We start from the raw sequence: 20,747 nt of genomic DNA, 5'->3' as shown, positions 1-20,747 counted from the left end.
GAACCCAAGCGACAGGTGGCTGCCCGTTCATTTCTGAAACTACCAAGTAAGAAGCAGAAACATGGTTTGCCTAGTTCTTGATTTGGGACAATTTTTTCCCCCTTTGGCAGGCGCGAAGCAACTTTTAATTATCAGGTGAGATGGTGAGTTAATTTTGGAATGTGTTGAATTCAGGGGCCAGTGGGATACCTGAGTCGAGTTGGGAAATGGACATCTGGGTCCAGAACTTGACTGATTTACATTGCAAACAGATTTAGATGGTACATTTATTAACATTACCATTATGGTTTAATCGCAGTTCAGTGTAAGCATCATCAAGGGTGCATACTCTATTTGGCAAGCCACTCTGTCCGGCGCCTAGAAGTGCGATTGGCACAAAGCACCCTAAAGGGCTTCCTAACGAATACCTTGGAAATCAGAACTTGGCGATCCCTGACTTCCAACGCGAGGTCCGGGTGCCCTCTGGTTTCGCCCCTCCTGCCCCTTTAAGAAGCGCAGGGCCGGTGAGCGGAAGCGGGGCTGGGAAGGAGGGCGGTGCCCGCACCGGGGTCACCGCCGCCGGGGTTGCGGCGACGCGGCCCGCGCTTCTCCAGCCTCGGCTCGGGCGGCGGGGCCTGCGCGCAGCGGGGAAAAGTGCAGGAAGAGACGCGCACGGCGAGTGGCGAGTGGCGAATGGCAGACGCGCCCTGCGCGCTAGCTTCCTGGGGCGCGTGAGCCAAGCCAGGTAAACGGACGGGAGGACTGCGCGGTCCTCCTGGGGGGTCACACGTGGTCACCGACACTTGGGAACGGACCCTGGTGAAGGGTCGCATTCCCCGACCACTTAGTGCACGTGCTGTCAGTGTCGTCCCCATAAGCACATACTCATAACCGATCGGTGCTGGGCTGGGAGGGGCAGGTGTCCACCCCCAAACCCTCGCTCATTTGCTCTCCCTAAACCTTGGGCTGGTGCCGTTCCAGGGCCAACCCAGTCCCTCCGAACAGGATTAGCCCAATGGGGCCTCAGGCCGCGAGCGACTCCCCAGATATCGACTTCCAGATAGCTTCAGTTCTGACTCCCCCCCTAAGAAGTCCAGCCTCCGTTCGCAGGCATTTCGTCCTGCCTGGTGGTTTGATATCCTGATTAATCGCAAACGTTTAAAAGTGGGAGCTTGTGCGTGAGTGTCTGGATTATTTTGAGGAACGGGAAGAGCTGGCGAGCCTTGCTGCCTGGCAGCACTTGGCTGCCCTCTGTGGGCCAGTGTTGGGAAGCCGTCTCCACTTGGCACAGCCCTTCCGTCCCCCCACCCTCCGCCTACACCCCGCGTTCAGCGCCAGCCAGGCTCCTGGAAGGCATTTGAGTTGCGGACCTGCTCTAAATACTTAGGTCGGCGACTTTCGGCCTTTTTCATCTCCTGGCACATATAAGCTCATTACTAGAAGACTTAGGCACAACAAAACAATACATATTTTGCCCATCTGACCAAAAAATAGGTATAATTTTGATTCATTCACACCAGACGGCTATTTTGTGTTGGCTGTTTTCATTTTTTAAATTTGACAATCCAAGGAAAAGAGGTCAGGTATTGATGCTTTAAACATTCTTGAGGTGGGCCAGTTGAAAAGCGCTGACTTTGGTGAATATAAGACTATTTAAACCATGTTTGCAGAACAGAGCAGAGGTCCCAAACAACTACGTGTGTAATTTGTGTTTAAAACTGCTGTTTCTGTCGTGGCGCTGCAGGGGAAGAAGTTGGTGATTCGCTGGACCCTGGTCCTGAAGACGAGGTCCGAGGTCCTGCGACCCCTGGCCCTTGCTGCCTCACCCCTGCCTGCCTTTTCCCTCTAACTTCTGCCGGGATGACGCACACAGGCCTGGGCGAAGGTGTACCTTCTGGCAGCTATGGGAACTATGGCTATGCTAATAGTGGATATAGTGCCTGTGAAGAAGAAAATGACAGACACACCGAAAGCCTGAGGCGCAAAGTAAAGGCTGTGAAAGATCTTTCCATTGAGATAGGCCATGAAGTTAAAAGTCAAAATAAATTATTAGCTGAAATGGAGTCACAATTTGATTCCACAACTGGATTTCTAGGTAGAACTATGGGAAAACTGAAGATATTATCCAAAGGGAGCCAAACAAAGCTGATGTGCTATATGATGCTGTTTTCATTGTTTGTCTTTTTTGTCATATATTGGATTATTAAACTGAGGTGATGCAAGTAAGTGTGAGTTTGCAATTTGTTCCAACTTATGTGGCTTGGGGTACCATTTTGGTAAAAAATCAGCATCAAAACATTCCTCATTTTCAAATGAGGCTTTTTCCATCGACAGTTACAGAATTTTACCTGTTTTATAAATCACATTACATAATACAGTGCTCTTTGAATGCTGTTTCTTAATGACTCATTTTGCCCGTTTTTAGGGGTATTGAGATAGCCAAAAGTCAGTCCAGCCCTAACCATTTCATTGTTTTTCTATTGTTTGCTATCAGATTAAGTAGCAGTATAGTGTTCTTTTATCATAAATGTAGGTTATGTTCCATGTAAAGAAAATTAGTGGGAGAATAATAGAGTGGAGAGCCTGGTTCTGAGCTCTTGCAGTGAACAGGTTTGTGGTGGAATGGTAAGCGTATTTTCCTGAATGACATCAACACTAACGATGTACTCCTGTTTCCTCCTTGATTTGGTTACATTGTAGGCAGATTTCTTTTTACCTACGATGTTTTTCTAATAATTTTTGATTATATGACTCCTCTTCCCCCTTTGCCCAAGGACCTCATTCTTTAATATATCTTATTATTTTGGCATATTTCTAGTAGGTGCAAAACAAATGTGAACCAGTATACTTGTTATTTTATATTAACTTTATACATACCACTGGCTTGGCTTAAAATAGCTTTATGATTTTTGCTACTTAGGCCATTTGGTTATCATTTGTGACAGAATAATGTGAAGCTAAAGTAATTGCTGAGCTCTGACTGGAAATAACATGTTGAAGAAATTTGTCTCTGCATTATTATGTGCTCAAAATAGATCATTGAAAGCACTTAGCACTGAACTTAGGGGTAAGAGTATTGTTGTCTTAATACAGTATATTTGTTTATAGAAAGCAAAACAAAGGTAAAATGTTGAGTAGAAATATTAAAATGTTCTTAAATACTCTGTATTGCTATTTTGGAATTTACTCATTTATGAGCGCTAAAAATAAATTTTTAATGAAATAAGTTGAAAAAAAAATAAAACTGCTCTTTCTCATTCCTACTTTTTCTTTTCAAGGTGGTTTTCTTTTGGAACAAGTCTTGTCTTTTTTTTTTTTTTTAAATACATATTTTATTGATTTTTTACAGAGAGGAAGGGAGAGAGATAGAGAGTTAGAAACATCGATGAGAGAGAAACATCGATCAGCCGCCTCCTGCACACCTCCCACTGGGGATGTGCCCGCAACCAAAGTACATGCCCTTTGACCGGAATCGAACCTGGGACCCTCCAGTCTGCAGGCCGACGCTCTATCCACTGAGCCAAACCGGTTATGGCAGGAACAAGTCTTTTCAACCCAGGCTTGGTAACGATGAATCATCACACATGTATAGAAAGAGATTTGGGAGTTGATATTCTTTTATTACAATGAAATCCTTAATGTTTTTATTTTTGTGTTGTTTTTTTTTAAGGAAAAAGACCTGAATCTGTTCACATAGATGTTTTATGCTATGACAATCATTATTGAAATAGAGTGTGGTAAGTATAATTTGTACACTTCTGCCTACAGAAAATTATGCTTCATTAGCTCTCCATAACTCTTGGCTAGACTTCATAAAGGCAAGACTGTGTTTGCCTGTTAATTAGGCTTATCCCAACTAAAATGCTACCTTCTTAGACTTTTATTTTGTTCAGAGTTGCCAAGCACAGTGCCTGCTTAAAGGTGACTAAATATATGAAAGAACTTTATTATTTTTTTAAATTTTTTTATTGATTTCAGAGAGGAAGGGAGAGAGAGAGAGACAGATATCAATGGTGAAAGAGAATCACTGACTGGCTGCCTTCTGCATACCGCCCCCCTACTGGGGATCGAGCCTGTAACCCAGACAAGGGTTGACCTGAATTGAACCAGGGACCCTTCAGTCCACAGGCTGACACTCTATCCACTGACCCAAACCAGCTAGGCTTTTTTTTTTTTTAATTACACTTTATTTATTATTTATTTATTATTTTTAAATCCTCACTCAAGGATATTTTTCCATTGATTTTTAGAGAGAGTGGAAGAGAGAGGGAAAGACAGAAAGAAATATCAATGTGATAGAAACACATGGATTGGTTGCCTCCTGCATGAGCCCCGACCAGGGCCTAGGCCAGGGGGGAGCCTGCAACCAAGGTACGTGCCCTTGCCTGGAATTGAACCCAGGACCCTTCGGTCTGCAGGCTGATACTCTGTCCACTGAGCCAAACTGGCTAGGTTATATATGAAAAAACTGTAAAGGTATACCTTATTTTATGTAACAGGCATTGTTCCTGAAGATTTCTCTCAAAATCAAATCCTTGTACATTTGTCATTTGAAATTTCTAAAAGGATTCCGTTGTAAAAACGCATGCTTTTAAAAGATTGGATTTTCCTAAATTGATGTACCAATACTTTAATCTAAAATGAACTTGTACTGCCCATTGGGTTAGAGTGTTGCCCGATATGCCAAGGTTGCAGGTTCAATCCCTAGTCAGAGCATATAAGAATCAACCAATGAATGCATAAATAAGTGGAACAAATCAGTGTTTCTCTCTTGCTCTCTCTCCCTTCCTCTCTCTCTCTAAAAATCAGTACATTAAAAAAATAAAATGAACTCGTACTTGTGGATCATCTGCTACAGAGCTTACAGAGCCTACACTGGTAATATTTTATTATATATCTAGAGGCCTAGTGCACAAAAATTTGTGCACTGGGTGGGGGGGGGGGGTCCCTCAGCCTGGCCTGTGCCCTCTTGTAGTCTGGGACCCCTTGGGGGATGACCACCTGCTGGCTTAGGCCCGCTCCCCAGGGGATTGGGCCTAAGCTGGCAGTCAGACATCCCTCTGGCAGCCTGGGAGCCCTCGGGGGATGTCCACTTGCCACCGGGGAGCAGGCCTAAGCTGCAGTTGGACATCCTTAGCGCTGCTGAGGCAGGAGAGGCTCCTACCACCACCGCTGCACTGGCAGCCATCAGCCTGGCTTGTGGCTGAGCAGAGCTCCCACTGTGGGAGCGCACTGACCACCAGGGGGCAGCTCCTGCATTGAGCGTCTGCCCTCTGGTGGTCAGTGTGTGTCATAGTGACCAGTCATTCCCAGTCGTTCTGATGTTAGGGTCAGTTTGCATATTACCCTTTTACTATATAGGACAGAGGCCCGGTGCACGGGTAGGGGCCGGCTGGTTTGCCCTGAAGTGTGATCCGGATCAGGGTGGGGGTCCCGCTTGGGTGCCTGGCCAGCCTGGGTGAGGGGCTGATGGCTGTTTGCAGCTGGTCACATCCCCTTCAGGGTGGGGGTCCCCACTGGGGTGCCTGGCCAGCCTGGATGATGGGCTCATGGCTGTTTTCAGGTTGACCACACCCCCTTTAGGGTGGGGGTCCCCACTGGGGTGCCTGGCCAGTCTGGGTGAGGGCCGTTTTCAGGCTGGCCGGCGACTGAAGCTCCCAGCCTCTCCTTTTTTTCTTTTTTTTTTTTTATTCTGGGTTTTGTTCTTTTTTTTATTATTATTCTGGGTTTTGTTAAGCTTCTATAATTGAAACTTTGTTGCCATCACTGGAGCTGAGAGCCGCTCCTGCTCATTCCAGCTCTGTGGCCACGGCCTGCTGAAAGCAGGTATCTGGGGTTTGTTTAGCTTCTATAATTGAAACTTTGTTGCTTTCGGAGCTCAGAGCTGGGCCGCTGCAGGTGGGGAACCTTGGCTTCCTCCATCTCTGGAGCAAGCAAGCCTCCTGCTCGTTTCAGCTGCATGGCTGCCGGCCACCATCTTGGTTGGGTTAATTTGCATATCGTGCTGATTAGCCAATGGGAGGCATAGCGAAGGTATGGTCAATTACCATGTTTGTCTATTATTAGATAGGATAAGAAAGTGTTGGTGAGCCTTGGAATTTTCAGTATTATTTCTGTTTTTAGAAATCTAGAGATTCCAGTTGGGATCAAGTTGGCAGCCAGATCCTTATACTTTGCCCCTGAGGAGCAGCTCTTACCAGCGGCGGTGACAGAGCCTGCGGCTTGGAAAAGGACGGATGGCTTTGAGCCCAGGTTGGAGGACACTGGCACTGTTTCCAGGGAACCACTGTGGTGTCTTTCGGAAGGCCGTGAGGAGCAGCGGTCTCTCCTTGTTTCCCTGGGGCCACTGTCCCTGGAGAGGGAATGGGAGCTTTCTGGACCCTGAGATGAAGGCCTTCTTGGAGGAGAACACTGAAGTCACCAGCAGTGGCAGCCTCACCCCTGAGATCCAGTTGCGGCTTTTGACCCCCAGATGCAAGTTTTGGTGGGAAAGAGCTGACCTGTGGCCCCACAGCGATCCTTACTGGGCGATCTACTGGCCAGGAGGCCAAGCCCTGTCTAGGTACTGCCCTAACTGAAATGGGAACCTTTTAAGTTTGCAACAGTCCTTTCTCTTTTCAGCCCTTTCAATTCTGCTCTCCCCCACCTCCCCAACCCCCCACCCCCGCCACCCACACAGAAAAACCCACATTCTTCTTTTCTTAATTTTGAGCAGGTTAAGCTTTTTTTTTTTTTTTTTTTTTTGGTTGCTTTGTTACATAGTTTTACCTTCTACTCCAAGCTTATCAAGGTATTTCCCCAAATACAGTCCTTTTCCCAAGAGAAGTCCTAGGGTCAGCCATCAAGACCAGAGGTAGCTATAAATATCCAGACCTTACACTGTTCTCAGGTTCATGGTTCATAATGTATGGCCAGTGCAGGGGTCCCAGATAGAACCTAAGGCCCCAGTCCTTCAGCTCTCCCAACCTAATCCTGTCAGTGTTGCCCCTGAGGCCTCACACCTCTCCATCATTGCCTCTTCTCAGTGTCCTAAGCAGTTCTCAACCTGTGGGTCGAGACCCCTTTGGCGGTCGAACGACCCTTTCATAGGCGTCGCCTAAGACCATCCTGCATATCAGATATTTACATTACGATTCATAACAGTAGCAACATTACAGTTATGAAGTAGCAACGGAAATAATTTTATGGTTGGGTCACAACATGAGGAACTGTATTTAAAGGGCCAGAAGGTTGAGAACCACTGTAAGGAAAGGAGACTGTGAAAGGGCTGCTCAAGGCCTCCCTCTTCGCTAGTGGTTTATTGACATCTCAGGTGAACTCAAGACTTGAATCTGCATTGTAAGGCCCCTCCTTCCACCTCTCCACACTGCAGAGCTCTTCTTTAGGAAATTTTCTCACATTCACACTATGCTTTTTATTAAAACACAGCCGCTGAAACAAAGACTAGAACTTTCAGCTTTCAATCTAGTCTTTGCTCTTGGATTGGTAAATGATTTCATCTGTTTATGCCTTGAGGTTACAGGGCTGGAAAACAAAAAGGCTAAGGACTTCTCTTTCACATGAATGGTATGGCCAAACAGAGTTAATGCTATATATAGTTTTAAGTGAAAAGCAAAATGCAAACATAGAGCTTTTGGGAGAAAACTGAGGACTGGAAAGCTTTCCAGGTGGCATCAAACAATTTCAATTTTCTGACTGTTGTGTTGCCAAATTGCCAAGCTTTACTCCTCACATCATATTTAAAAAGTACTGGCATTATAAGTGACTGTTTTCTATTAAAGTTATTGTTTATCAACTCCAAATATACAGTGAAATCCTTAAGAGGCTGTGTGAACAGAACACAAACTGGTGACCCACAGATGTATTCTGTTTCGCTTTTACTTATTGTGATGAGAAGAGAGTTGCTGCCTAGGCGTTTTACAGTGTGATAACCCTGCTGACACTGAATCTGGGCATTTTTAAAGGATCTGAGTTTAGGATACCTGCTGTAAGTTCCCAATTTGCTTTTCCCAGGTTACCTTTTAGAATAACCACTTAGAGTTAAGTCCTGGAAAAGTTAGTGACCTCTGCCCAATTCACCTGTGCATCTCCCTCTCTATCTCCACTGTGACCTGGAACAGAAGACTGCCCTCCCCGCAGCTCATTGTACCTCCTTGCTTCTGGGATCTGGAAGCAATAAATCTTGTGATTCTATTTCCTTTGTGGGTGTATTGAAACCACCTTCAGTCAAAATGACCCCCTGTTTTCACCTCCCCAAAGTGGAAGCTGCCATGCAGAGGGAGCCAGCCACCTGCTGCTCTGCTGTGGATGGCTTGGGTCTCTTCATTCACCGGGCCATACTCTGCATATTCTTAATTCAATACACCAGCTCTGGCTTCTCAACACACTTCTTTTTAAAAATCAGTTGCTAACATTTAAAACCTGAGAGATTTCATGTAAAAATATGCATTGATTTGAAAAACAGGAATCATCTCTGATAACATGGGATTTCTGTGTGGCAACAATTAGCTGAAGATGGGTAGCAGCTGTCCCTTTAGACATGGCATGCACACCTCTACTTTGCCATAGTCCCCGCTATTCTTCATTATTCTAACACTAAGATCAAGTGTCTGTTGAAATTCATTATGTCAGTGTTTCCCACTCATCTTCAATTGTTTGGTAACTACTTAGCCCTGGTCCAAATTCTTTGGTTGAACTGGACTTTGATGGTCATTATAAGACAATTCAAGCAATGTAAAACCACTCTGATGAACAATCAAAAGGTGTTGGATTTTGGCTCTAGTGTACTGAGTCCTGATTATAGTCGTATTTTGTCTGGATTTTTAGTTCTTGATCATTTCTGGGTCACAGTAAGTGCTCAAAACTTTTAAACAGTTGACTTGAAGCGCCTGATTAGTAAATGTGTGGTACTGTTCTTCACACATGCTGAAGAGTAATCAAATGACTAGGTCCTCTCTCTGCCACCTTTGTCCAGCTCTTAAGATTGACATTTTGTCTCACTCTGGTCAGGCCAAACTTGCCAAGATCAGACCAAATTCTTCTGCTAAGTTCTATTATTTCTTTGTTCATTGAACCCAAAGAAATTACTTTCTTTTTGAACAGCTCTACTGAATTTCTCCCATGCTTTCCCCATTTTTTCTAACTTAGGTATCTTTTGGATAATCCTGATGTTGTCAGAGGAAAATCTGTGTTAGATCTTGGGAGTGGATGCGGAGCTACGGCTATTGCTGCTAAGATGAGTGGGGCATCGAGGATCTTGGCCAATGACATAGACCCTAGTAAGGATTTCATATTTAAAAATCTGTGAAGCTCATCCTGTTTTTTCCCTTCCAGGATAAATATCTATGATGCCTCAATATGATAGACTATACCAGACAGATAAGTTTTAATTTTATCTGATTTTCTTCTAGTCTTCCCTTTCACTGAGGGTCTAGTCCAGGGGTCCTCAGACTTTTTAAACAGGAGGCCAGTTCACTGTCCCTCGGACCGTTGGAGGGCCGGACTATAGTTTAAAAAAAAAACTATGAACAAATTCCTATGCACACTGCACATATCTTATTTTGAAGTAAAAAAACAAAACGGGAACAAATACGATATTTGTATTTGCATGTGGCCCGCGGGCCGTAGTTTGAGGACCCCTGATCTAGTCCTTGAGGACCCTTATTTTATACGGGGGCTCAGTTTTAACTTGCCATCTTGCTCAAGCCCAAGGCTTGTTTCCTGTCTCCCAATAACCAGACTTTGATCAACAAATGTTCCTTAAAACTCCAACATTTCCAGGTGTGTTTTTGTTTGTTTTATATTCAGGATATCCAGTCATATATTTGAAAATCACAATAAATAGCTTACATTGGCATTAACTTTAGGCTTTCTTACCTAAAAACATCTTTCAACAAAAAAAGGAAACCTGGCCGGTGTGGCTCAGTTGGTTGGAGTATCGTCCTGTACACTGAAGGGTGGCCTGTTTGATTCTCAGTCAGTGCACCTACATAGGTTCAATCCCTGGTCAGGGCGCATGCAGGAGACAACTGATAGATGCCTCTCTCTCTCTCTCTCTCTCTCTCTCTCTCTCTCTCCCCCTCCTTTCCTCTCTCTAAAATCAATTAATACACACAACTTTGCCCTGGCCAGTGTAGCTCAGTTGGTTGGGTCATCCTGTGTACCAAAAGGTTGCTGGTTTGATTCTTGGTCAGGGCACATGCCTGGGTTTCGGGCTCAATCCCTGGTGGGGGCATGCAGGAGGCAGCCAATCGATGTTTCACTCTTACATCAATGTTTCTCTTTCTCTCTCCTTTTCCCTTCCTCTCTTTCTAAAAAAAATCAATAAAAATATGTTTTTGTTTTTGTTTTTTAAATATATTTCTTTATTGATTTCAGAGAGGAAGGGAGAAGGAGAGAGAGATAGAAACATCAATGACTAGAAAGAATCATTGATCGGCTGGCTCCTGCACGCCCCTGGGGATCAAGCCCGCAATCCAGGCATGTGCCCTTGGCCGGAATCAAACCCAGGACCCTTCAATCCGCAGGCTGACGCTCTATCCACTGAGCCAAGACGGCTAGGGCTAAAAATATGTTTTAAAATAATCTTTTTAAAGGGAGAAAACATTGTTAAGAGATATTATAAACTAAATTAATCAATAGGGAATTCAAACAGTCTAGTACTAGTATATACCAATTCATCATGTCCTTTTTTAAAGTTGCAGGAATGGCTATCACACTAAATTGTGAATTGAACCAACTGAAACCTTTTCCCATTTTAACCAAAAACATTTTGGATTTGGAACAAGATAAGTGGGACCTTATTGTGCTTGGAGATATGTTTTATGATGAAGACCTTGCAGATAGTCTTCATCGGTGGCTGAAGGATTGCTTTTGGACTCACAAAACTCGAGTACTGATTGGTGACCCAGGCCGGCCCCAGTTCAGAGGACACAGCATTCAGCATCAGCTGCACAAAGTGGTAGAATATTCACTTCCAGAACCTACTAGGCAGGAAAACAATGGACTGACAACAAGCGCCGTGTGGGATTTCCAGCCTTGAATTGTCAAAATGCTTCCAAGTATGGATATACCTATGTTTGAAGAATGCAGTTCCTGTGAAATGGCAAATCTTATTTCCAAAATATGAAGATTTAGACTTTTGTCATGTAACTAGTTCTGCATTATGCCAAATAAACAATTCTTTATCTGTAATTTTTTCTAGTTTTATTGCTATCGGAATATAATTATAGAAGGCAGTAAGTGGTAGCAATAAGTAAATTGGGGAGAGAATTAGATATTATAGCTGAGTCGGTTTCTGTAGTTGAGGACAACTATGTGATGTGTTGAAGTAAACAAACAAAAATATAGAACATAGAAGACTATAGTATTTAGTACATAATAGGGTCTTAATGGACAACCAGGGATAAAAATAAAGATTTTAGAATTTCCAACATACTCTGTACTGACACCATATGCCTCTTTATGGCTTACTAAGGTTAGTTAGAAATTGGTTATGCCACCACTACACATCCCAGGTGTATAGAATCTTACGTATTAAAAAAAACAAACTATGATATAAGAGAGGAACAATGTGAAGGAGAATGTGTATAGAATACCACTATGCAAAAAAGATGTATGTATTTATTGAGGAAAAGAATGAAGATAGGGCCCTTGCCAGTCTGGCTCAGTGGATAGAGCATCGGTCCTGGGTTCAATTCCATTCAAGGGCAACCAATCGATGCATTGCTTCTCTTGCTCTGTCTCTCCCTGCCCCTTCCACTCTCTCTAAAAAAAAAACAGTAGAAAAATATCCAATAAATAAAATTTGGGAAAAAATTGTTAAGTGATTTAAAAAAAAAGAATGAAGATAGGGAAAATATAAAATAGTCACTTTTAACAGTATGAAGGTGAGGCATAAGGAAACAATTCTTTTTCTTGTCTTAACTAGCTTAGGAACTTAAACTTTTGAATTTTCCCATCCTATATCAATGCCTGGACATTTATTTACCTTTGGATAACCCTCAGACTACTCCCTAAGGATTCAGGATGCCCATCCTCCAGACGCCCTGGCATCCAGCATCCAGACGGCTGACATCTGGCTGAGAACCGTCCTGGACCAATCCTAGAGCTAAGAATGCAGGGCTCATTATTCTCAAGGATGTGACCATAAAATATTTGTCCAATGTATTTGGTCTGCATCCATAATTCCTGGCTCATAGTACTCTAAACTTTTGGAATTTCCTAAACAATAAGCATCTTTTATTATAAATGCGGTCTCTTGTTCTCAGTTCCTGAACCCAGAGCCATAAAGGTGAAAAGGTGTCTTGTTATTCATGTGATGTTAATTAAGGTGACTTTTGCAAAGCACCTAAGAATGGGGGCTGGTTGTCCCGAACCAACCGTGAATACAAGGTTGGAATTTTCAGTCCCACCCCTATTTTCTGGGGAGGTGAGAGGGACAACCAGTTGAATCAATCAACCCTGCCTACATAATGAGGCCTCCATAAAAACCCACAAGGAGGGGGTGTGGAGAGCTTCCAGAAGCCTTCCACCTGCCACCGCTCTGGGCCCTAGCTCTGTGAGGATAAAAGGCTCCTTTTTTGTGACCTCTCTGTGTATCTCTTCATCAGGATGTTGATTTTTATCCTTTAATATTCTTTATAACAAACTGGTAATTTAGTGAGTAAACAGGTTTTCCTGAGTTCTGTGAGTCCTTCTAGGAAACTAATCTAACTCAAGGAAGGAATCCTTGGTACCTCCAATTTGTAGTCAATTGATCAGACGCACAAGTAACAACCTGGACTTGCAACTGGTGTCTGAAGTGTGTTGGGTGGGCAGGGACAGAAGGCGGGCAGTCTTGTAGGACTGGACCCTTAACCAGTAGAATCTGTTTCTACCTCCAGAATAGAATAGAATCTGATTCTATCCCCCACCCCATGTTGGAATTGGGTCTGGGAACTATTTTCAGAGAAAAATAGCCATAAAAATCAATGAAATAAGTGACTGGGCAAGGGTCTCAGTAACATTCATATGCTGAATGGCTAAGGTGTATGACAGCATGGATTATGACATTAACTGTTATGTTTCTTTGTTTCACTGAAATATTAAATTCTATACAGAATTTATAGGCCAGTGTTCAGCGTAGCTTTTGGCCAATGGGCATTTAAATAATTCAGGAAGGTAGGAGCCAGAAAATAGCTAAAAAGGTAGTTATACTTTTAGAAATACCTTTACTTAAAATTTATCCACATTGGTACATTTCTTTTATAACAGCTCAAATATTTGGGTAGGAAAAGGAAATCTCCAGGGAAAACAGATAATTTAAAATTTTTGTTATTAAGAAACAAACACAGTGCCTTCTCCCCCTACCCCCAAATCTATCAGAGGGGCATGCTAGGATTAAAATTCTAAAACAATGACTCATTAAACAAACATAGAATAATAGCACTATTAAAGCATTTAAGAGTCTGGTAAGTCACAAACCATATTACATGTCGGAAAGCCAATCTCCAAGACCATCATTTCCTGACAGTATGAAGAGCATAACTTGGATAAGCATCAATAAGCAGTCCACGTCACTTGCTTTAATTTGTTTGGGCCTACTAATTGCTCCAAGACTTCTCGTGAATGATCTATAAAAGGAAACATTGACAATACATTAATTCACAGTAATCAGAGATATTTCATGTGTCTTTAGGAAACTGTTTTATTGGGGAAAGAATTAGAGATTGTGGATCAGGTGACTTAGGTTTTGACTTCCAGTTCCATTTTTTTTTGTAATCCTCACCCAAAGATATATTTTTATTGATTTTTAGAGAGAGAGGAAGTGATAGAGATATAAACATTGATGTGAGAGAGAAACATCAATTGGTTGCCACCCGTATGCGCCCTGACTGGTGATTGAACCTGCCCTGATGGGGAATGGAACCCACAACCTTTTTGGTGTACTGGATGACACTCCAACCAACTGAGCCACCCAGCCAGGGCTCTGTTCCCTTAAAACAAGGGAGTTGTTTACATGACTTGTAAGGAAACTTTCACCATCTCTCTAAAAATCTATGACTAACATAGATGGAGACCACTTTTAAAAATATATATATATATATATTTTTAAACTGAATTCAGAGAGGGAGAGAGAGAAACATCAATGATGAGAGAGAATCATTGATTGGCTGCCTCAGACACCACCCTACGGGGGATCGAGTCCGCAGCCGGGGATTCAACTGTGACCTCCTTGTTCATAGGTTGATGTTCAATCACTGAACCAAACTGACTGGGCTGGAGACCACTTTTTGAAAGAGATTCATGGCAGGGGCTTTTGAAGCACCAAGAGAAAGAAACAAGGGAAATATAAATTAATAAACTAACTTTTTCAAATGATCAAGGAAAATGTAATTTAGACATGTTTGTAGAATACACAGTGAAAAAAGTGAGGCTGGGCACATTTTTACAAACAAAAAAAATGATTAGAGTTCTAATGCTTCATAAAGAAGCATTCTGTTGTGTTGGATTAATAATGAATGAATCAATAAGGATGAGGTACCAGAGAAACTGAAGCAAACTACTTGGGTCTTAAAATACTTTTGTTTTGGCTCTTTGTCATAAATCTTGACAATGTTATCATCTAGAAATCTATGGAACTTGCTTGTAAAGTAACCACGTTGAAACAAATCCTCAGATGTCACTAAAATTCCAGTCAGTTTAAAGCAGCAGGTTTCCTGTTGGGTTTTCTGCCTTTCAATGTAAACATAAGGACGCTGGTACTGTCTAATTGCTTTATTGCCCTTCTAAAATCTAAACCTCAGTGCCTATGAATACTGTGAAATATGTTTAAATAGTTAAGAGAAACTGAAATGCATGTACACTGTAGGAGATTAACAAAAGTATGTAAGTTGTACTTGGTGATAATCATTGCAGATATAATTAAATTAAAACTTAGTAAGTTTAAAAATTACTCTCCTGATTTACAATATTTTAAAATAGCAGCTTAGTTTTTTGTCTCTTCAGCAGAAATAACATCAGAGTGCTTCTAACAGTTTCAAGACCTAATTTATAACATGGAGTTCTCTTATAGTCTGACAGTAAGGCTAGGAAATTTTATAAATATTTACAAATATAATAGAGAAGATAAGCCTGTTAATTCAGGTAATCTGATTGCTAACTACAGAATATAAATTGTATTGTCTTAAATAGTCATATGTGAGCAATCACATGAATATAGATATAAGAGGAAACATAATAAAAATATTATCAGAGAAAATAAAGTACTTGGGAATAAATCTAAAAAGAGAGCACAGACATGTTATGTAACATGTCATGAAAGAAGAAAAAAGATTTTTTAGGGGAAAAAAGTATTTATCTTCTTTAGAGAAAAAAAGTAAAAATTAAATATAAGGTGAATATATTATCCTGAATGTACTGGACGACACTCCAACCAACTGAGACACCCAGAGCCAAGGCTCTGTTCCCTTATCTATTTTTATTCAATGCGGTAGCAAAAATATACATGTTGCAGTGGTGATGGGAAAGGAGGAAGAGGACAGATGATCTGGGTGGTTGAAAAACTTCAGCTTTTTCTCTTTAAGAAACTTTATCAATAAAAATAATTGTGGCCTTAGCCAGTTTGGCTCAGTGTATAGAACGTTGGCCTGTGGACCAAAGGGTCCCTAGTTCGATTCCGGTAAAGGGCACGTACCTTGGTTGCAGACTCCTCCGCAGTCTGGGCTTGGGCCCTGGCCTGGGCACATGCCGGAGGCAACCAATCGATGTGTTTCTCTCACATCGATGATTCTTTGTCTTTCCCTCTCTCTTTCACTCTCTCTGAAAATCAATGAAAAAATATCCTCAGGTAAGGATGAAAAAAAAATCATTGTGTATAAACTCTTGCATTTTTATCAGATTCCCTAATTGTATGACTGACAGTTATTCATAAGGGAAAGTTGAGATCCATAAAAGATAAATTATTCAATGTTTGGAGAGATGGCAGGATATGGAAGAGGGGCTCATTTCACTACATCTTGAGATTTTAGATTTAGTCTTGACACTATTATTAAAAACAATGGGCAAATAACATTTCAGTATTTCATTTTTCTATTCTATGAAATCAGCAATCAGGAAAATACTATACATAGTATTCTATGCTAAGAGAATTTTGAGAAATGCTTGGATAAAAAAAAAATGTTTCTTAGCTATAATATTTTCCAGAACCTTTGATAAATTAATATTAATTATAGTGGTGTGTTGCATTTTTCAAACTTTTTTTGACATATAAACATTTTTTTGTTTTATGCTATACCTCTGGTGCCTTCTAGAACACCATACCATGTCATCTGTAGTTAATGAATTCAAGGAATTTGGGGACAGATCTAGGAAAAAGATGTGACCACAAGGTGGCAGTAGGACACAACAAGCTTTATTTGAGCCACACTTTGATAGGTTTGCATGCAAAGGAAGTCCCTCACAACATGAGACCTTTCAAAGGGGTGTGTGCATATATGCACATGGGGGGACACTACTCAAAAGCGAGTAGGAGAGTAGGGTAAGGGAATTCCCATAGGCCTGAGGAGAGGGTTTATGTGTCATGATGTCACTGAGCAGCAGATAAGGAGTCTTGGAGTTAGAAAGCCCCAAGATCAAGAGTGGCTTAGGGCCCTGGATGATGTGCTCAGTGGTTAGAGTACCAGCCCACCCATCGAAGGGTCCCAGGTTCGATTCCTGGTCAAGGCATGACCCTGGTCGGGGAGTATGCAGGAGGCAAACAATCTGTGTCTCTCTCACTTTGATGTTCTCTCTCTCTCTCTCTCTCTCGCTCTCATTCTTCCTAAAAAATCAATGGAAGCCCTAGCCAGTTTGGCTCAGTAGGTAGAGCACTGGCCTGCAGACTGAAAGGTCCCAGGTTCGATTCCAGTCAAGGGCACATGCCCGGGTTGAGGTCTTTTTCAACCAGGAGGGAGTCACAAGCTCCCGACTGCTCTGAACTCCAGTTCCGGGCGAGTCTCTGGGGACCCAGACTCATACAGGGAGAAACTGGACTGTCTGGCATCGGGCGGAACTCAAGGGTGGCTTTCTCTCAGAGATGCTTGCAGTGATTACCACGGGACACTGAGACCCGGGGCCTCTTAGGGCAGGACTGAGGATCAGCCATAGCTATTTGCTCCACCCTGTTGATTCCCTGAGACCCCGCCCCACCCAAGCTGTGCCCAGAGGCTTTTGCATATGAATGGCCTTGCCCTTTGCAATCTAAAATTACCTAACAAACTGCAGCTGGGTCAAAGAGACCCAGAACATCCAAAAGAAGGCCCAAGGCCCCACAGCAGCTTGCACTGCTTCAGAGCTGGGCCTCATCTGGGCACCTCCATACCCCAAACAAAGAAGAGGAATCTGCAGATCTCTCCGTAGCTCTTGTTTGGTAGCCTCAGGCAGAGGCTAAATTAGCACCTCCTTAGAGATCCAAGAGCCAGTGTACCCAGTGGTCAGAGTGGGCCCATTCAGATTACAACTCCTCAGATCCATAAGGGACACATTCAGGGGGCAGACTCAGTGAGTACCAAAGCCCCACTGAAGCAAGTCTTGCCCCAGAAGGGTGTCTTCAGCACAGAAGTTCTCCCACTGCAGACACAGCTGATTCTCACAGCCAATTGGCCTGGAGGTCAATTCCTCCCAGTGATATCTACAACAATCAAGGCTTAACTACAAGACTGTGCACAGAGCCCACAAAGGGGTGCACCAAGAGTGTCTACTTCAGGTAATTGGGGAGGCTGAACCACTGGGCCCTATAGGACACCTAGCACAGAAAGCCATTTTATCAACACAGGGAAGCAGCTAAAATGTGGAGACAAAGAAACAGGTCACAAATGACAGGAATGGAGGAAAGCAAACTACTGGATATAGAGTTCAAAACCACGGTTATAAGGTTTTTCAAGATTTTTCTAGAAACCGCCAATAAATTTAGTGAGACCCTCAATAAATCTAGTGAGACCCTTGAGGTTATGAAAAAGGACCAACTAAAAATTAAGCATACACTGACTGAAATAAAGAATATTATACAGAGATCCAACAGCATACTAGAGCAGGGGTCCTCAAACTTTTTAAACAGGAGGCCAGTTCACTGTTCCTCAGACTGTTGAAAGGCCGGACTATAGTTTAAAAAAAAACTATGAACAAATTCCTATGCACACTGCACATATCTTATTTTGAAGTAAAAAAAACAAAACGGGAACAAATACAATATTTGTATTTGCATGTGGCCCGCGGGCCGTAGTTTGAGGACCCCTGGACTAGAGGATCGCAGGAATCAAGTCAAAGATTTGAAATACAAAGAAGCAAAAAACACCCCACCAGAAAAACAAAAAGAAAAAAGGATCCAAAAATATGAAGATAGTGTAAGGAGCCTCTGGGACAACTTCAAGCATACCAACATCCAAATTATGGGGGTGCCAGAAGAAGAGAGAGCAAGATATTGAAAACCTATTTGAAGAAATAATGACAGAAAACTTCCCCCACCTGGTGAAAGAAATAGACTTACAAGTCCAGGAAGCACAGAGAACCCCAAACAAAAGGAATCCAAAGAGGACCACACCAAGACACATCATAATTAAAATGCCAAGAGCAAAAGACAAAGAAAGAATCTTAAAAGCAGCAAGAGAAAGACAGTCAATTACCTACAAGGGACTACCCATAAGATTGTCAGCTGATTTCTCAATAGAAACTATGCAGGCCAGAAGGGAGTGGCAAGAAATATTCAAAGTGATGAATAGCAAGAACCTGCAACCAAGATTACTTTACCCAGCAAAGCTATCATTCAGAATTGAAGGTGAGATAAAGAGCTTCACAGATAAGAAAAAGCTAAAGGAGTTCATCACCACCAAACCAGTATTATATGAAATGCTAAAAGGTATCCTTTAAGAAGAGGAAGAAGAAGAAAAAGGTAAAGATACAAATTATGAACAACAAATACACATCTATCAACAAGTGAATCTAAAAATCAAGTGAATAAATAATCTGATGAACAGAATAAACTGGTGAATATAATAGAATCAGGGGCACAGAAAGGGAGTGGACTGATTATTCTTGGGGGGAAAGGTGTGTGGGGGGTGCAGGAAGAGACTGGACAAAAATCGTGCACCTATGAATGAGGTCAGTGGGGGGGAGTAAGGGCGGAGGGTGGGGTGGGAACTGGGTGGAGGGGAGCTATGGGGGGAAAAAAGAGGAACAACTGTAATAATTGGAACAATAAAGATTTAATTTAAAAAAAAATAAGAAACCATAAAAATCCTAGCAGAAAACATAGGCAGTAAAAGCTCACACATCTCTTATAGCAATATTTTTTCCAATATGTCTCCTAGGGCAAAGAAAACAAAGGAAAGGTAAACAAATGAGATTACATCAAACTAAAAAGCTTTTGCACAGCAAAAGAAACCATCAACAAAATGAAAAGGGAACCCACTGTACGGGAGAATGTATTTGCCAATAATACATCTAATAAGGGGTTAATTTCCAAAATATATAAAGAACTTATACACTCAACACCATGAAGACAAACAACCAAATTAAAAAATGGGCAGAGGACCTGAATAAACACCTCCAAAGAGGACTTACAGATGGCCAATAGACATATGAAAAAATGCTCAATGTCACAATCATCAGAGAGAAGCAAATTAAAGCCATAATGAGATATCACACCTGCCAGAATGGTTACCATCTATAACTCAACAAACAATAGTGCTGGTAAGGATGTGGAGAAAAGGGAACCCTAGTGCAGCCACTGTGAAAAACAGTATGGAGTTTCCTCAAAAAATTAAAAATAGAACTGCCTTTTGACCTAGCGATCCCATTTCTGGGAATATACCCTAAGAATCCCAAAACACCAATTTGAAAGAATGTATGTACCTTGATGTTCATAGCAGCATTATTTACAATAGCCAAGATCTGGAAACAACCCAGGTGCCCATCAGTAGGTGAGTGAATAAAAAGCTGTGGTACATTTACACAATGGAGTACTATGCAGCTGTAAAAAAGAAGGATCTCTTACCCTTTGAGACAGCATGGAGGGACCTGGAGAGTATTTTACTAAGTGAAATAAATCAGAGAAAGACAAGTGTCTTGTGATCTCACTCTTATGTAGAATCTAATGAACAAAATAAACTGACGAACAAAATGGAAACAGGGGCAGTGATACATGAAACAGACTGACAGCTGTCAGAGGGGGCGGGACTGGATGAAAGAAGGTGAAGAGATTAGCCAAAGAACATATATGTATACTGCACAGACACAGACAACAGGATGGTGATGGCCAGAGGGAAGGGTGGCATGGGTCTGGGGTAAGACAAAAGAGGTTGAGGTGCTGTGTTTTCGGGAGCATGTGGTATCATGGCTCTTATACAGGCCAAATGGGTTGTGACTACTTTGTTCCTCTTCAGTGAAGTATCACATTACAAATGTGATACTTCACTGAAGCCTGATGAGAGTATAGATAACAGGTCATTTAGCTTATTTGATTAATGTGGTATTATAAATTCTTTTATTGTCTAAAGCATTGTTTAGTATCATGGCCACTACCACCATTCTCATCCTCAGCATAGTTAGCATTTATTAACACTTATCACCACCAACACCACCACGACTAACATTTACTGAGCCCTTATATTAGGCACCATGTAAAGGGTTGTCAGATAATCATCGTGACCAAGATTTTGAGGTAGGCACTGTCATTATACCCATGTTACAGATGAGGACATGGAATAACAGAATAGGTAAAATAATTTACTCCAGGTCACACAGTTATTAAA

The 20,747-nt window shown here is 42.1% G+C and overlaps 2 protein-coding genes and 1 pseudogene across 2 annotated transcripts in view; 2 read left to right on the top strand and 1 right to left on the bottom strand.

Moving 5' to 3' along the window:
• Positions 1–635: 635 nt before the first annotated feature.
• On the top strand, positions 636–3,716 carry LOC139007241 (BET1 homolog pseudogene; annotated as a pseudogene).
• Positions 3,717–6,206: 2,490 nt separating this feature from the next.
• Positions 6,207–11,431, top strand: ETFBKMT (electron transfer flavoprotein subunit beta lysine methyltransferase). Its single transcript, XM_070410477.1, has 3 exons — positions 6,207–6,541; positions 9,127–9,257; positions 10,677–11,431. The coding sequence occupies exons 1-3, from the start codon at positions 6,216–6,218 to the stop codon at positions 11,018–11,020; spliced, it is 801 nt and encodes a 266-aa protein (XP_070266578.1). The 5' UTR covers positions 6,207–6,215; the 3' UTR covers positions 11,021–11,431.
• A 1,739-nt stretch (positions 11,432–13,170) lies between these two features.
• The window catches only part of AMN1 (antagonist of mitotic exit network 1 homolog), a 33,159-nt gene continuing 25,582 nt past the window's right edge, over positions 13,171–20,747 (bottom strand). The window contains exon 7 of the mRNA XM_070410478.1: positions 13,171–13,592. Within this exon, the coding sequence (XP_070266579.1) occupies positions 13,519–13,592 (74 nt within the window). The 3' untranslated portion in view covers positions 13,171–13,518. The remainder of the gene's footprint in view (positions 13,593–20,747) is intronic.

The sequence above is a fragment of the Myotis yumanensis genome, unplaced genomic scaffold (genome assembly GCF_028538775.1).
Source record: "Myotis yumanensis isolate MYYU_CA2020_CCGP unplaced genomic scaffold, mMyoYum1.0.hap1 SCAF_3, whole genome shotgun sequence".
Taxonomy (NCBI): Eukaryota; Metazoa; Chordata; class Mammalia; order Chiroptera; family Vespertilionidae; genus Myotis; species Myotis yumanensis.
The sequence above is the reverse complement of the archived record's forward strand: the minus strand, read 5'-3'. Positions and strand labels throughout refer to the sequence as shown.